Genomic DNA, 19,112 nt, shown 5'->3' on the forward strand with positions numbered 1-19,112 from the left:
GGAAAATAATAAAATCCCCGAAAAGGTAGAGTGTGTAGTTGGAAATTCAAGTATTGGTCAGAGGATACTTATGCATTTTTCCTAAATTCCTACTAATAAGGAGATCTCTTAATTACTTGATTAGGAACACTGCTTTCGAACATTACTTACCATTTTAATAATTTATAAGCAGTTATCTAGACAAAAGAGGTATACTTTCTTCTTTTGTTAGCGTCTCCAGGCTAGGCTAAGGTACTACAGGGTGAGGCACATTGATACAAACAGTGTCAAACAATTTCTTAACTATATACGCTATGGTATGCTTAAAAACAAGGAAATTTCAATATATACGCAATAATATGATTAACTAGTGTATTTGTATTATTTTTATTAGTAATATAATTTATTTATTTGTGTATTTCTGTAAAAGTCAATATCGCTTGTTAAGAATCATGCATACGCCATTATGAAGATTTTTTTTGTTTCTCATTCGGATGTCCAATACCCTTATTGGCTTTCTTATTGGAGCCCGACTAAATTCGTGTCGGAAAGTCTAACATTGGGGATATAGTGCTCCCTAATAAAGTCGACTTCATGCCCATAGCTCGAACCCTAAACCTCTGGTTAAAGATGAAACAGTATTTACCATTTTACCACAATTCTTGGTGGTCGCCATTATGAAGGTTGACTTGTTCGTAACGGGCTTTGCATTGGAATTTGGATGTAAGCTTAAAACGTGCCAATTTCAGTTACAGTTATACCTAATATTATAATTAATTATTTTCCAAACAAAAATTATAAAAAAATATCGAAGCCTTGGGTTTTAATAATAATTATGTAAACATCTTTAAGTTCTTAACCTAAAATTGGTAAGGTCAAATAAGAATGCAGACGCCACTCCTTTCTTTTTCCAATTAGTACCACAAAATCTAAAATAGATTTTTTTTTGTAGGCCCCAGACTTTGTTATCACTTTCGACAAATCAATTCTTGTAGGTTAGAAATCATGACTATACTGTTCCTGCCATTAATTTGATATATATGGCATTCCCCTATTTATCTTTACTTTTGGTCTATGTTGAAAGATTATGAATATGAGAATAGATTTTTTGTGAAATTTTTTGTGTTTTATTATCTGTAGTAACATGTGTATTTATACAAGTATTTGTGTAAAGAAAGAAAAAGGAAAAATAAGAAAACCAGAAAACTAACTATACAGCTGTCCACTCCTTATTTGCTATGTAGAAACCAACTAACAGAATAATATTCTTCTCTATCTATTTACATGGTTCACATGTGTGGAGATTTAGTGTGGAATCCAAAGTTGTGCAGCTGTACATTTCCTCATCTGGACGGTCCTTATTTAATCCATCATAAACTTGATCAAGGGACAAGATTAATCCATGTGTCAATGTTGAAGCTGAATTAGACTTTGTCCTAGAGATGTCCGAAACATAGTCTAATGTCCTTAAACCTAAAGTGTTCTGTCTCTCATTCTCTTCTTCCTTGTGAGAGTGAATAGCCGCCATTGACATCTTCTTTTCCTCCATTGATATCTTCTTCTCAACATCCCCCCTCAAGTTGGAGGGTAAGGAAATAACACCCAACTTGCCCAGAATAGCTTTGTGCGAAGGCCCTGAAAGAGGTTTGGTGAACATATCTGCCAGCTGAGAAGATGAAGGGACAAAGGAGAGGGAGATTAAACCGGAGAGGAATTGCTGCCGGACAAAGTGGCAGTCCAATTCCACATGTTTTGTACGCTCGTGGAAGACGGGGTTCCGGGCTATGTGAATCGCTGCTTTACTATCGGAGAAGACAGGCACCGGCAGAGATGGAGTAGCAGAGATATCGGAAAGAAGACGAGTGAGCCAAGAGAGTTCTGCCACGACTCGACGCATGGAACGATATTCCGCTTCAGCGGATGATAGAGAAACTGAGACCTGTTTCTTAGACTTCCAAGAGATGGGGGAGCCACCAAGACTGATGTAAAAGCCGCTCACTGACCGGCGACTGTCAGGGCATGAAGCCCAGTCGGAATCACAGAAGGCCAGAAGAGAAAGAGATGGATCTGAATTCAAGAGAATACCTTGGCCTGGATCCAAACTCAAATAACGGAGAACACGAAGAGCAGCAGAGAAATGCGAGCATCTTGGCTGATGCATGTATTGACTCAATTTTAGCACAGCAAAGGGCAAATCGGGTCTTGTATGGGTTAAGTAGTTCAATTTCCCTACAAGATGCCGATAGATTGTGGGATCAAGAAGCAAAGGACCTTCATCAGCACGGAGCTTAGAAGAAGGTTCGAGTGGAGAGGAGACAGAAGAAAGACCAGAAACATCAAACTCCTTTAGCAAATCTAAGGTATATTTCCTTTGACAAACTATTATCCCCTGTTTTTCGCGAAGTATTTCCATACCCAAGAAATAATGAAGGTCACCTAAATCTTTGACTTGAATTCTTTGTGAAGAAAAGCTTTGAGTGAGGTCATTTCTGCCAAATCATCCCCACTGATAAGAATGTCGTCAACATAAACAGCCACTATAGAAATCCTATTGTTTGTCTTCTTGAAAAATAAGGAATAATCGTTTAAAGATGAAGATTATCCGTTAAAACTTAGTGCACCAGCAAGCCGAGCATACCATTGCCGGGAAGCTTGCTTCAAACCATAAAGTGACTTCCGAAGTAAACAAACATGATTGGGACTGGGGGAGGGTATACCTGCTGGAAATTTCATAAAGACCTCGTCTTGTAAATCACCATGTAAAAAGGCATTGCTTACATCCAATTGAGAAATAGGCCAATTCTTCTTTACAGCAATGACCATTAAGCATCGTATTGTAGTCATCTTGGCTACAGGAGAAAAGGTCTCCGTGTAGTCAATTCCTTCCCTTTGAATATCCCCCCTCACTACCAAGCGTGCTTTGAGTCTTTCAACAATCCCATCTGAGTTATGCTTGACCTTGTAGACCCATTTACAGGGTAAGGCTTTCTTCCCTTGTGGTAAAAGAACTACATCCCATGTGTGATTAGCTTCCAAGGCTTCAACTTCTGATTGCATTGCTTGCATCCATCCTGGATGGGTAGAAGCTTGAGAAAAGCTGCTTGGTTCTGAAATCTCTGAAAGAGAGTGTATTATCTGTTTGTTATGAGCAGAGAGTGCACCAAAGCTAAAAATATTAGGCTTACAAGGTTGAATGAAACAGGAGGATGTGAGATCAGTGAAATAGACATTAGAGCAAACAAAATCTTGTAGGTGAGAGGGCCATTTAGTAACTCTAGTAGATTTCCTGATAACTGGTGTAGGAGTGGGTGTTCTAGGCAAAACAGTATTTGTGGGAGAAGAAGAATCATAAGAGTGAGGGGATGGGAAGGAAGAGGGTTGAGGTGAGTGAAGGCTGGTGGGACTAGGTGATAAAGGTAGAGGAGGTTCAGAAGAGTGAGGAAAGGGGAAGGAAGAGGGTGGGGAAAGATCATTGGTGGTTGTGTCTACAGGAGAAGGGGTAGGGAAAATCTGATCTGGGATGGAAATATCAGATTGAGGTGAGGAAGTTGAAGCAAAAGGATAGATGTTTTCATGAAAATGAACATCTCTAGACACAAAAATTCTTTTAGTATCTAAGTCCAACACTTTATACCCCTTTTGACCTAAAGGATATCCCAGAAAGACACAACTCTTTGCCCTAGGTTCAAATTTGTTTCTACCACTAGGCAAGGTAGAAACATAACAAAGACATCCAAAAGACCTTAAGGAATCATAGGAAAGGGATTTATTGAACAGAATAGAGTATGGTATTTTTCCTTAAAGAACCTTGGAAGGCAGCCTGTTTATTAGGTGTGTTGCAGTTAGTAAACACTCCCCCCAATAGCTGATAGGTACCTGTGATTGAAAAAGTAAAGCCCTTGCTATTTCCAACAAGTGTCTATGTTTTCTCTCAACGATGCCATTCTGTTGAGGTGTTGAGACACAAGTAGTCTGGTGTATTATCCCTTTAGAACTGAGAAAGGCTGCTTGTTGTGAGCCTTTGCCTAATTCAAATGCATTATCTGTTCGCAATTTCTGTACCTTGACAACAAATTGTCTCTCAACCATTGTTAAAAAATTCTTTAAGACTGTGAAAGCATTACTCATAGTGGTTAACAAGAATGTCCAAGCCCCCATGCTAAAATCATCCACAATGGTTAAAAAAATACTTAAAACCATTATAGGTAGGTTCCTTATAAGGGCCCCATGTATCCACGTGAATTAATTCAAATGCTCTTTTGGATTTGATTTGACTCAAAGAAAAAGGAATCCTAGTTTGCCTAGCTTTAGGACAAATATCACATAAGCAATCAGAATGGGAAGGCAATGAAACAAAACTAAGATTCTTCATTGATGAAAAAGGCATATGCCCTAATCTAACATGCCAAAGGTTTACATCTGTAACCACATTAGCAGAAAATGGAAAGATAACTGAAATTTGATTGAAAACATTGGGAAAAGAAGGTGAAACAGTTTTCTCCTTAAGACTAGGCTTCAACAGGTAGAGTCCTTCATGTGTATCACCAAAAACTTGAGGCCTCTTCATTAAAGGGGCCTGCAATAGACATTGAGTAGGAGTGAATAAGACTATGCATTGAAACTGAACAGAAAATCTATTGACTGATAATAGATTATATTTGAAACTAGGCACATGAAGGACCTTCTCTAGAATGAATTGGGAGAGATAGGCACTTCCCCTGTATGTGTAACTGTGACTTTAAATGAATTAGGCAGATTTATGTGTAAAGGTGTAGGAAGAGGATCTAAAGAGATAAAAACATTTGAATCAAAACACATATGTTCTGAAGCCCCTGAATCAATTATCCAAACATTAGTATTGAAAACAGAAAAACAACTTCCAGCATATTTGTGAATAGTACCAGCTACTGCACTTGCATTTATCTCTGAACTGTTGCCTCCATCTGAAACTTTTACTTGTTTGATCATCTGAATCAGTTGTGAGAACTGATCCTTAGAGAGGTGATGATTCAGGACTTCATTATAACTGCCTGTTGCATAATCTGATTGATCTCCTGTAAGCACCCTATTGCCCCTAATCTGATTTTGATTTCCTTTGGCATTTGTGAATTCAAAGTCCTCAGGAAATCTAATAATCCTGTAACAATCTGCAACTGTGTGTCCTATCTTTTTGCAATGAGTGCAAGATACATTAGGGTTGAACCTTTGTCTCTTTGGTTTTGAGGTTGTGTTTCTTTGTGACTGGTTTGCAAATTTCTGCATATTGCTTCCTGGTTTCTGGAATTGCATGGGGTTTCCTGCCTTTTGAGACTGCTGATTCTGCCCTGTGTACCTTTGCATTTGCTTGTTATTTCTTAGTGCATAGCTTGCCTGATTTCCCACCATGAAGGATGAAGAGTCAGAAGAAATGAGAGGATTCGTGTAGACTTCTCTCTGACTCTCATCCTGTAGTACTAGAGAGTAAGCATGATCTATACTAGGTAAAGGATTCAACATTAAAATGTTTCCGCTAGCTTGACTATAAACATCATTCAAACCCATGAGAAACTGTATAAGTCTCTCATCTTCCAAAGATTTTTCAAGCTTTTGTTTCCCTGAACATACACAAACACAAAGACATTTCACATCACAAAGTAGAGAATCCAGCTCATCCCATAAACGTTTGAGTTTTGTGAAATAACTTGCTATGTCATTTGTTCCTTGAACTAGAGAAGATAGTTCCTTATGCAAGTGATACAATTTTGCTCCATTTGATTTTCCAAATCTGTGCTCTAGACTGATCCAAAGTTCTCTTGCAGATTTGGAGCAGATAACACTGTCTCCAATGTCTTTGGAGAGTGAATTCAACAACCAAGAAGTGACCATATCGTTGCACCTGGTCCATGGCTGGTATTCCTTGGCTGTGATGGCAGGAGCAGCACAGGTTCCATCAATAAAACCCAGTTTGTTCTTTGCTGAAAGGGAAATCAGAACAGACCTTTTCCAACCTTGAAAACCTTTTCCATCAAAGGCTGCATTCACCAAGTTCATTCCTGGAGCATCTGATGAATGCAAGAAATAAGGGTGATTTCGATCGAAGTTAGCTCCATTACTGGAAGCAGTTTGAGTGAGAGTTACTTCTGTTGTATCACCCATAGTGAGTGAAACTGTGACGAACAGAAAATTGAAGAAGAATGAAGATTAATCCAGAAACGAGCTATGCTCTGATACCATGAAAGATTATGAATATGAGAATAGATTTTTTGTGAAATTTTCTGTGTTTTATTATCTGTAGTAACATGTGTATTTATACAAGTATTTGTGTAAAGAAAGAAAAAGGAAAAATAAGAAAACCAGAAAACTAACTATACAGCTGTCCACTCCTTATTTGCCATGTAGAAACCAACTAACAGAATAATATTCTTCTCTATCTATTTACACGGTTCACATGTGTGGAGATTTAGTGTGGAATCCAAAGTTGTGCAGCTGTACATTTCCTCATCTGGACGGTCCTTATTTAATCCATCATAAACTTGATCAAGGGACAAGATTAATCCATGTGTCAATATTGAAACTGAATTAGACTTTGTCCTAGAGATGTCCGAAACATAGTTTAATGTCCTTAAACCTAAAGTGTTCTGTCTCTCATTCTCTTCTTCCTTGTGAGAGTGAATAGCCGCTATTGACATCTTCTTTTCCTCCATTGATATCTTTTTCTCAACATATGTATCCATATTATTTTGAATTTCCAATTTTATGCACTTACAATGAAAAATATGTATAAAATTTAAGTGTAAATTGACTGTAAATTACGCACTTTTGCTCGAGTTATCAATTCTCTTTTTAGTGTAGATATTTTCTTGTAATTTACTTTTATGTAAATAGATTCTATTTATTCCGTTATTACATAAAACTTAAAGAGAGAGCACTCGACTCGAGGGTGTGCTCTAAGTCCATGATGTTAATTCGAACAAAAATTATGAGAGAACAATGTTTAAATGAGAAAAATAAATTAGGTAATTTCTTTTAATTACTTAAGCCTTAATAAAAAGAGTTACTTGACACCTACATTAATCTTGAGAAGAATCAGATACTCAATAAAATGTACTTTTTCTTACACATTTTATACGATACATTTTCTTTTCAATTTGCCTAAAAAGGAATAATATATTTTTATATTTAAAATTAATTTTACTTTATATTTTTAATTTCACTCTTAATAACAAGATTTTACAACCACAGCTACGTGTGTGATATGTTTTAAACCACAAGTTACGTGTGTACTACCTCCCACCAACACAAATGTTAATTAATTCTACCCAAGACTTAGCCAAATGGAGAAAGAAAATCACTTAAATTTTTTTTACCTAATATATTTGAACATGTTTAAATTATAATTGTAGCACAAGTCTTTATAGAAAGATGAGACGGCTAAGCATACATTAAGCATTGCAAGTTTAGAAAGTAAAACGCGTCGTTTTATTATTTCTTATCCGCGTTTAGTTTCTTACATTTCTTAATTTGGCTATATATATATATATATATATAAAGCTCAGATTGAAAAATTATATATATACAGAGCAACATACAACAAGAGGAGAGACTAGAAAATTAATGGCGTACTATATTGAAGAAGAAGTCTGGAAATGTCCAAAACACCCTTCGAAGAAACGCAGACCTGGCGTATGTTCAATTTGCCTACGCAATCGACTTTCCAAACTTTGCCCTCACTGCGCTAACGTGCGCCCTTGTTCATGCAGAAGCAGCGGCGCCGGCGTAGGATGCGACAGCGAGCCGGCGTTGTGTAGATCAAAATCCGTCGGAATTCCATTCGTTAAATCGCGAGATAGTAATACCAGCGACCGGAGAAACCCGCCGGCGAGTGAGAAGAGTACTAAAACAGCGTCGTTTTGGTGGATTTTTAAGTCCAGGAAAAGAACTCGAGAAGCGGAGGGGAAAGAGAACGAATTTGAATTGAAAGAAAAAAGTACTGCTGAAAATAAGTACTACTATAATACTACGGGGATTAAGGAATTATCGAGGATGATGATGATAAGATCGAGATCGGCGAATGTAGATTTGACGTCAGTCCCCGGTGGAAATGATGTCATGTCGCCGGGGAAGTTGAAAGGATGGTATTTGCTAAGTCCGATGAAGGTTTTCCGGCAGTCGAAGTTTGTACAGAGGTAGTTTTCAATTTTTTATTTTTTATTTATATTTTTTTAACTTTCACAAAATTACAAGGCTGCAAGTAAAAGTAATTTCAATATAGTGATTATTATTTCAAACAAGAGTTATGTACAGTTTTTAGGATATATGAAGCTCTGCTTTAGTGGAAATATTTTCAATTTTAAGTTTTATAATTTAGGTTTACCGATTTTTACCGCGTTAAATTTATTTGCATCTGATGTTTATCATAAATTGATATACTTTACTATGATTAAATAATAAATAAGCTTTACTATGATTAAATAATAAATAAGGTAAAAATACAAATTAATTAACTCATGCAAATGATTGCATGAAATATCATTATAACTTCTTGTTAATCTTGGCTAGACGTATCTAGGGGTTTTTAATGGGGGCATGTGAACCCAACGACGAATGTAGTGTGTTATTCATAATTTTTTATGCGGAGTAAAAATTTATATGCAAAAATTTATTAAAATTATAAAATAGTAGACACGATTCCATAATTTTAAAAATATAATATGTTCAATGCTAAAACCCTTAAGAGTTGAACTTATAAAATTTAAATCCTGGATCTTCCTGCGTGAACCCATGCTCTTCTCCCTAGATCATGCATAGCAATATGCATATGTACCCAAGCTCAAAGTAAAATATGACGACATGGTTATAATTGAGTGCGCCTCTCTAAGTGAGATTAATTATGAGTTCAAATCTTATAAAATCTTGTTGTTTTTTACTCTCATTTTTTTCTAGAGCTAGGCGCCCACGGGGATGGGAATGTCTGATGTCACTTTTTTCATATTAAGTCAGCACTTTTTATTTATCTTTCTTTGTTTGCTTTATTCTTTCAAAATTTCACACATTGTAATTCTTATTTTTCTTTTATTGCCGAAAAATCTTATATGATTAAACGAATTGTGTATATTAAAACTAGCAGCAGTGGATGATGTAGCAGATAGTCAATGAATCCAATTGATCCTAATATTTTCATCATTGAGTGTAGATATAAATGTAAGAAAATTACTACTTTTAAAAAAAAATTTAACTTTTGAACTGATAATAATGTGAAAGTAAAAACTAAAGGTTGAACCCCTAAAATTTATATCCTGGATCCATATCTTCGTAATAATATACACATCTGCCCAAAATTTTGAATCCGCCTCTGACTATATGATTTTATTGCGAGTATTTTATTTAGTAAGTCAACCTCATTCTCCTAATACGAAGTTCAGTATTAACTTTCGACGTTTACTTAAGCAAAACATCAAATCAATAAAAATAGTTATTGGCGCGGGTTAATAATAATAATAATAATAATAATAATAATAATAATAATAAATAACACTGTATACAATCTTTCAAAATAATAATCGAATATATATATATATATATATATAAAAAGTGGTTATACCTATGCATAAATAGTGGCCACAACTATATCAGCAATGAATATATATGTATATATATATAGTGGTTATACCTCTGTATAAATAGTAAAACCTTATATCTAAAAAATACTGTGTGAATCTTTTTCTCATGGGGCCACAACTATATCAGCAATGATATGATCAAATTGTTCATGTACGTAAAGTAGTTATATTATTTTGCTAATGTGGACTTCTGATTTAGACCACTTTTGTGGAGGTGTACTAGCATTAATTACTAGATAGATAAAGATGAAAATTGTGGTCAATAATAGATTGATAATAACTTGAGAGAGAAAGAAAATCCAGCCATAGGCCATAGCACATGCAAGGTGTTGTCTTTTTTCAGTGCAAATTAATATCTGTATGTATATCAGTTTAAGTATTAGTCTATTAGGTATTACATCGTGTTCAATATTGAGATCCTATCACCAAAGAATTGTGATAGAATGAATGAAATCGCTTCAATCTTAATTAGAGTTTTGCAAGAGGTGTTGATATGCCCTATCCACAGAGAAATTTTATCCTCTTCCATACTTTACCGGTGGATGCTACAGCCGCTATTACTTTGATTGCAGGGTAGGAATTGTCACGATCCAAAATCCAACTAATCGTGACGGTACCTAACCCAACTCGCTAGGTAATCCAGTTAACAACTATCCAATTCCAATGAAGTTAATAAGACAATTAAATAAAAGAAAATATCTGAATCTGATACATTCTCCAAGGACTGGTATTATAAATGACGAGCTTCTAAGATTAGAATTTAATTAAAAGGTGGTATGAAATAAATACTTCATCTGTTCGAAATATACATAAACAAATTTTTATAGATTTAAGGCTACCATGAACAAGAGGCAGCTACAACCGGCACGCAGGTACTCCAATTCCAGCTCCCATTGATCACAGCAACATCATCATCCAACATCTACACGCAAGGTGCAGAAGTGTAGTATGAGTACAACCGACCCCATGTACTCAATAAGTAACAAACCTAATCTTAGGTTGAAAGTAGTGACGAGCTGTGACAAGGGTCAGAGTCCAACACCAATAGCCAACAACATAATGAAAGTAACAAAAGAAATAACTCGGAGATAAAATGCCCAGCTCTTTCACACTTCTAGAAAATATATATCAGTGAAAATTCAAATCTTTTACCGAAATCGCCGAAAATATGAGTAAGTTTAAAAACTGTAATTTTTTCCAAAAAGCTTTCCACAGGTAAATGTTTCATTTACAAATGGCATGAGAAAAATACATCTTATATCTATATGTCAATATATGTGAAAAGTCATGAATGATGTGATACCGTACAACATGAGAAAAATGCATCTCTATGCATGTATATCATGTGTGCATGTCAATGCAATGTATCTAAGGGATGAACTCATGTACTCACACTCTCAGAGTACTCAATCTTACTGTTTCACACTTTCTACTCATCATGCTCAATCATGTACCCAAAATGATGATATAATGTGTCAACAAATAGCAACAAAGACTGAGATATGATATAAAATGAATGAACATGATTGAGTATGAAATTGCAACTTAAACAAATAATTCAACAACAATATGACCTCAGTGGATCCCAACAGAATAAGCATGTAGCCTAGAGATAGTTTCTAACATGGATCACAGCTCAATAGCTCTAGTACGTAGAGATTTCATGGTTACTGATAAGAACAGGTAACTACATAGTACCACAACAATAACTGAGTCACAATTCACACGGTGCACGCCCACACACCCATCACCTAGCATGTGCCCCACCTCAATACCAAGCACATAACACGTAATTCGGGGTTTCATACCCTCAGCACCAAGTTTAGAAGTGTTAAATACCTCGAACAAGCCAAATCCAATACCGAGCAAGCCAAACGATGCTTCAAAATACCATCCCGCGCATACGACCTCCGAACGACTCAAAACTAGCCAAAAGCAACTCAAATTCATCAAATAATGCCAAAGGAAACAAACTCAATCGATAAAGGTCGCGCCTCAGAACCCGACATAACTTACAAAATCTGATAACTCATTCAATTACGAGTCCAACCATACTAGTTTCACTCAAATACGACTCCGAATCGTTGTTCAAAACTCAAAAAATTCACTTTATGAAATTTTAGACAAACCCCCAAATTTCACTTTGAAATCATCAATCAAATGCCAAAAATGAAAATGAATTCATGAAATATAACCAAAATTGAGTATAAAACACTTGCCCCAGTCCAAATGGTGAAAATCGCCTATAAAATCGCCTAAATCCGAGCTTCCCAACTCAAAATATGATCAAATGAATAAACCTTTAATATTAAGTATTTTTGTCCAGCTGTTCTGCCTCCTTTTGTGTGCCAAATATCCCGAAACTCGCTTTTGATGCTTCCAATGGATTCCTTGTGAAATTTCTGTCAAGTTAGGCTTTTGAATCACTCCATTTGACCTTATAATGATGGAGATATGTTGGTTTTAATATTTGAAAATAGTGCAGATTTTTAAATACGAAGTCGGTGACAATTTCCTAATTAATATAAAAAATCTGACAACCCAATTCTTAGTAAAATGACCATAAAATCCTCATACGATGTCCAAATTTGTCGATTCCTTTTGCTATGGATCCGTAATTACGATAAAGATCTAATGCTTCAATCAAAATAGAAATTGGAGCGCATCTGTTTAATGTGGTACCATTTATGCTTGAAGAAACGACGTCGAAACATAAGAAAAACGAGCGCAACACAGCCCAAACCTATCCGAAACTCACTCGCGCCCCTCAGGACCCCGTACAAATATACCAACAAGTCCCATAACATAACACGGACATACTCGAGGCCTCAAATCATGCATAACAACATCGAAACGACGAAACACACCTCAAATCAAACTTAATGAATTTTCGAACTTTCGACTTCCAAAAATTCGCGCCGAAACATATCAAATCAACTCGGAATAAACTCAAATTTTTCACACTATTCTTAATACATCATACGGAACTACTCGTTGTCACGACCCGGATTTTCCACCCTCGAGAGCCGTGATGACGCCTACTCGTGAAAGCTAGGCAAGCCGCATATTATAGAATCACTAACTCATTTATTTAGCCCTTTTTAACAATTTAAATTAACGTGCGATCAACAGTGAAACATTAACGATAAATGAATACAAGCGGAAGATGTAATGTTATAACTTAGCCAAATCCAGTGCGACAATACCAACATACATCTCTACCCGAAATCCAGTGTCACAATATCACGGACTACCTACGAATACTACATACAAATGTCTGAAAAGAAAAGTACAATCTGTCTCAAAAGTAAATGAAAACAGAATACATATAAAGATAGAAGAGAACGCCGGGCCTGCGGACGCCTGCAGGACTACCTCGGGATCTCTAGCTAGACTGAAGGCAGCCACCCAAAGCTACGGTCCAAAAGCTGCCGCTCCGGGATCTGCACATAGTGCAGAGTGTAGTATCAGCACAACCGACCCCATGTGCTGGTAAGTGCCTGGTCTAACCCCGGCAAAGTAGTGACGAGGCTAGGACCAGACTACCAAATAAACCTGTGTAGTTATATAATATGCAACGGAAAATAAAACAGAAATAAACAAGTAAAGATGGGAGGGGGTACATGCTGCAGGGGAATATCAATACCAACAGTAAGTTAAGAGAAAGGCATAAGGATAATTTAGAATCTACAGCAGAACAATAAAGAGCTCGCAACCAATCTATAGACAATTCGTATTATCTATTGTTGCGGCGCGCAATCCGATCCAAAATATAATAACACTGTTGCGGCGTGTAACCCGATGCATATTATTTATCACTGTTGTGGCGTGCAACCCAATCCAATTATATTATTGTTGTGGCGTGCAACCCGATCCAATTATATCTTTGATGCGGCGTGCAACCCGATCCAATTATATCATTGTTGTGACGTGCAACCCGATCCAATTATATCATTGTTGCGGCGTGCAACTCGATCCACATATACAGTTCAATACCAAATCACAAATAGAGTCTCGGCAAGGGATCAATAAAGAAACAACACTATCCCGGCAAGGGAATCCACAGTATAAGTAAATACATCCCGGCAAGGGAAAATCAGCTATAACCAAATGTCACGCCCCGAACCTGGGCCTGGACGTAACACGACACTCAGTGCCTGACTACATGTGACCAAGTGAACCAACTAGCTGGCTGAATCAACATGTGGTATCGTAACATACTGAATGCTGAAGATAAACTAACATATGTTGATATACTGAAAGTCTGGATGATATAAATCAAAGTGCGAAGATACTAATACAATTCTGAAACATATTTGTAGCCAACATGACATAAGATGAAAAGTCTGAGACTCTGTCTAACTGTTACTCTAGTCTATGAAGCCTCTAATGAAGTACTAAAAACACTGACTGTCTAAAAATACTGAAGAATGTAAGATAATGATAATGCCCCGAAAGAACTAGGATCACCAAATAGCTGGTACGAGAATCCTAGCGCTCGTAATCATCAACCTGTAAATCATTACCTGCATTGTGAGATGAAGGCCTCGGGCAAAAGGGACGTCAGTATATTTGAATTGCACTGGTATGTAAAGCAACTGAAAGAAAGAACTATAACTGCTGAAACTAATACTGAGCTGATAACTGAGAATTGATAATTGATAACTAAAATGATAACTATTGAAACTGAAACTGAAATTGAAATGATAACTGATAGCTGATAGCGGATAACTGAAATGTTAACTGATAACTGATAGCTGAACTGAACAAAGGAAGTAAGGTTATGAATACTCCCTCTTCTGAATGATGAACAACCTGTTTATCTGAATAAGCTACGGCCTCGGGCCTAATATATATGTGCACAAGCTACGGCCTCAGGCCCAAGTATACGTATACATAACTACGGCCTCAGGCCTAAAAATGCATAAAGCATAAACTACGGCCTCAGGCCCAAACATGCATAAAGTATAAACTACGGCCTCAGGCCCAAGTATGCATAAAACATATAAACTATGGCCTCAGGCCCAAATACAGATGTTCAACATTCAAGAATTTAAAATCAGAAACTGAGAATCATACTGCAATACATGGTAGTGAAATATTGAATCACATTATGTTACCTGATACTGGAATACTTGATCATACTGGGTTACATAATATTGACATACTGAATGGGACTAGACTGAGACATGTATTCTTGAACTGATTATGAATACTGAAATTTCAACTGTATATGGCATATTGAGTAATCTATACTAAGACTCGGGGGCATCAAACCTAAGTCTATATTGAATACGCACTGAGCTCACAACGTTCAGAATGAAAGTCATGAGCGAGTTATGAAGCTAGAGAATAGAAGTTCAACAACTATTCAAGGAACTAGGCTTAACTATATTTTTGAGGCAATTAGTAACGTCATAAAAGAAACGTAGTGTAGGGAGAATCATTTACATTCCCAAACATAGAGAGTTAGCCTCACATACCTTAACTTCCTGCTCTTGAGCATAATACAACATTCGCCAACCCTTTCAACTTTAATCTATATCAATACAAGCCAAAGGATTCCATATTAGCAATAATACTCATATTTTGGTCACTTAGGCATTTTATCAAATACTCGGTGACATAAAGCTTCATAGCCCTTATTAATGGTGTTTCTACACCCAATAACCCATTCTCTTGCTCTTAGGTAAATTCTAAAGTTTCAAATGGTTATAAACAACATTATTCTTTATCACCCATAAGGTAATCAACACCTATAACCAATAATAATCAATCAACAACCCAAACCTATCACCTTTCATGATTTTCTATCACACCCATCAACTCATATCTCATGAAATAGAGTCTATAATCGTTAATTCAATAATAGAATCAACTAGAGGGTGAAGATATTACCTTTTTGATGTTCAATCTTCTTGAATTCGAGTTCTAGGGTTTCTTCTCTCAACAATAGTGTCCCCATCGAATGTTTAATGATATGGAGGGTTTACCCATGTTAATAGGATGTTGGGGAATTGAAATAAACATAGAATCACCATGAGAACTTACCTTGGGTGGTGGAGGGACGCTTAAGGAGTTGGGTTTTTGAGAGCTTTCCCTTCTAGGGCAAGTTTTTATGTTTTGGTGCTGCGTGGGACGAAATAAGGCTAAAAAAATAACTTCCCAAGTCATCCACCTCGTCCCGGTTGGCGTGAACGCGGTCCCGACCGCGGTAAATCACTGAGACACTGCCTCGCCACCGCGGCCGCAGTAAAAATGCGGCAGGACCGCGGTGGTTGCATACCTTTATGTAAAACGGGCATAACTTTTTTTACAGAGCTCCGTTTGGGCTCCACAATATATCGTTGGAAAGATATTTCAAAGACCTACAACTTTAATGCTTTGAGTCTTTCCAAATTCCTTACACATTTTCACTAAACCCTACTGGAGGACAGACCTTCTGCAAACTTTGTCAATTTTGTCAAATCTTATGCACCACACTTTCCATCTTGATTTTGAAACAGCTATTTTCACCCATAATCATCCCGATAGGACTTCATATGTCCAAAATATAACATTTCTACTCCTTTAACTCATTCATACCTAATCCAAATGTGCGGGGTGTTACATTATCTTCCCCTTGGGATCATTCGTCCTAGAATGATTGTCCTGACTGTAACTTCTGCTAACTCCGGCCTTAAACGAGTGTGGTGGAAACATGAACTTTCATAAACACTTGCATACTAAACTGTATGAATACATGATTAATGAACTGTTGAGATAATGAACTGAATGACTACTGCATTGATGGAATATTGGTCTGCCATGGATACGTGAATACTGAACTAACATGGATATCTGAATATTGAACTGGCACGAATATTTGAGAATTGAACTAACATCAATATCAGAGTACTAAACTGGCATGAATATCTAAGTATTGGACTGACATGAGTAGCTGAGTATTGAACGGACTTGAATATTTGAGTATTGAACTGACATGAGTATCTGAGTACTGAACTGGCATGAGTATCTGAGTACTGAACTGACATGAGTATTTAAGTGCTGGAAACTTGAATGTTATAACATGACACGTGAAATACTGGTTGTACCACCACTAATTCTGGTGGCAACTCCAACTCATAAGCTAATTGACCGATCCTTCGCAAGATTCTATATGGCCCAATATAGTAGGGACTATGCTTTCCCTTCTTCCCAAATCTCATAATGCCTTTCATAGGCGAAACTTTCAGAAACACCCAATCACCAACTTGAACCAACTAATTGGCAATCTACACCTTCTCCCATACAGAGTTTTGCACGGTGCCATCTTGGTACTGAAATGGTAGGTGTTATTATTAGCAAGGTCAATGAGAGGTATGTGATGTGATCATCCCAATTACTTTTAACATCAAGGATATCCTCAACTGCTTAAATAAAATGCTCTGCCTGGCCATAAAGTTTACGATGCTCTTTTTCATGTCGTTCAACCAATAAATCTCCTTGGTCATGATGCATATTTGGGAACCTGGATGGAAAGAATACCTAGAATTATGGGTCATTAACATGATCTTCCCTCTTTAAGTCCATCTATGTCTGGAACACACAATCTGTCGTGGTATCTCAAAGTACCATCATCTCCCCCTTATTCGAAAGCTATCATTTTATGCCTGTGAATCCCCTCTTTCAGCTACAACAAGTAGGGATCATCAACTATTTCTCCTTCATTTCGCCTACTAAGGGAGGGACAAGTCATATTCTAGACAACAACTCTGCTATCTTTGGAGTACGCAAATTGAACTCCTAGCTAGGCTAAGCGGTGAACTTCTTTCACCAGAGTTGTCTTATCTACCTCGATCATGAGTTATACTTCCCACACTTGATTATCTTCTTAAGCACTTCCTGAGAGCACTTTTAGAATTGTTGTAAGCTAAGTCTATACTCCAAAGATTAGAGTCTCGTGCAATGGCACTACCCTCGTGATACATAACTGGGCATGATTTTATAGCTTTCTGTGATCACTTTATCATCAATAACTAAGCTCAGTGATCATTCTACTCACTTTGTGTTTCTTACACATACTAGACATAATCCCTGTGGTAATTATACAATTTTCCCTCATTACCGAACTGACTTTTTTTCATATCCCATGCTACTATTCGAGTTTCAAATCTCCAACTGGACTTACCGACGATTTTCATATCTCTCCCTTAGACCAAAGGTTAAGGTCTTGTACTTGTAGATCATTCTCTTTTGTTGGGATCCAAACAACTTTCTTTAATTTCTGCAATTCTTTGCACTCTACGTCAATGACGACTCATCTCCCAACTTACCTCTGAGAAATCTTTCTTACTAGGAAAAACCAAAATATTTACATAAACGGAAAGCTTATGTATTCATAACTATCATACATAATCGTAATTATTTAACTCTGCCCATACTGCTAATCTTGGGGAAACCCCTTTTTGATAACTCTTAAAGGGTATTCTTCTATAGTTTGCTCTCTCACTGCTAGCTGATTTTTTTTTCCCATTGCCACTGTACTTCGGGTTTCACTTAAAATCTTTAGGTTCTAACACATGCGTTCGGTATTTCAAACTGCCATCCACTCACTAGAGATAACCTGGCTAAGTGGATCAAATCTTACCTCTACTAGCTCTGCTAAAATTGCTAATTCACTGTATTTACTCAAAACTTACTTACTATCCTTTCACTAACCACCTGCTAGCATCATATTTTCTTCTCCTGCTTGAATAACTAAAGTGAAGCATAAAGTTACTCCTAACTTTCCTCATCATCTGATTATATTCTTTTTCCACACACTATCATTCTTTTTGAACTATGTACATGGATCACACCTAGGGAATTTCATTTGTCTTAAACAAAATTGGAATATCTAACCCCAAACTTTCTATACACTTCAAAATCATATCAGATTATAAACCTCCAACCTAAACACATAGTCACATCAAGGGAAAATGTCATATCTTTTATCTCACAATAATAGCCACTTCGTATATAAATTCACTAACATGGTACTTTTTAATTCTGATTTGAATAAATCTAACCAATTTAAAATCATTCCCTAAAATTCACTGTTGCCTGCTCTTGGTTCTAATTTCGCACATCATATTATTCTTAGCTATATTTCCCTTAGGCTCTTTTCTGTCCAAAACTATAGTGATCAATTCTATGCCCGCTGCGGTTGAATTCTTAACCTGATACATCGTGGGGTCTGACATACGGATACACTGCCATACATATCTGATAAATCACTTTATGCACCATCCAGTGAGTCTTGGGTCTTAATCCCTAAAACATGCGAAGAATTTGCTATAATCACTATTACTTACATTCTCCTTGAGCATCCATATGCATCACTGTATACTCACAAGTCTATAGAAATTTTGATACACTGAAAAATTGGATATCTGGTAAACATATAACTGAATACTGCCATACTGAATTACCATAAACATGCTAACTGAAAGATTGTATAACTGTAACTGAGGTAAACTGATAACCATAAGACATGATAACTGCTATTGTACT

At 36.6% G+C, this 19,112-nt stretch overlaps 2 protein-coding genes across 2 annotated transcripts; one reads left to right on the forward strand and one right to left on the reverse strand.

Annotated features, from left to right (window-relative positions):
• Nucleotides 1–2,577: 2,577 nt before the first annotated feature.
• On the reverse strand, nucleotides 2,578–6,692 carry LOC109205534. Its single transcript, XM_019368245.1, has 5 exons — nucleotides 6,398–6,692; nucleotides 4,693–6,125; nucleotides 4,281–4,555; nucleotides 3,856–4,138; nucleotides 2,578–3,489 (listed from the first exon to the last, which is right to left on the reverse strand). Exons 1-5 carry the CDS (start codon nucleotides 6,690–6,692, stop codon nucleotides 2,578–2,580), a joined length of 3,198 nt encoding a protein of 1,065 aa, XP_019223790.1.
• Nucleotides 6,693–7,510: 818 nt separating this feature from the next.
• LOC109205536 lies at nucleotides 7,511–8,329 on the forward strand. Its single transcript, XM_019368247.1, has one exon. The coding sequence runs from the start codon at nucleotides 7,573–7,575 to the stop codon at nucleotides 8,146–8,148; it is 576 nt and encodes a 191-aa protein (XP_019223792.1). The 5' UTR covers nucleotides 7,511–7,572; the 3' UTR covers nucleotides 8,149–8,329.
• Nucleotides 8,330–19,112: the final 10,783 nt, after the last annotated feature.

The sequence above is a fragment of the Nicotiana attenuata genome, unplaced genomic scaffold (assembly GCF_001879085.1).
Source record: "Nicotiana attenuata strain UT unplaced genomic scaffold, NIATTr2, whole genome shotgun sequence".
Taxonomy (NCBI): domain Eukaryota; kingdom Viridiplantae; phylum Streptophyta; class Magnoliopsida; order Solanales; family Solanaceae; genus Nicotiana; species Nicotiana attenuata.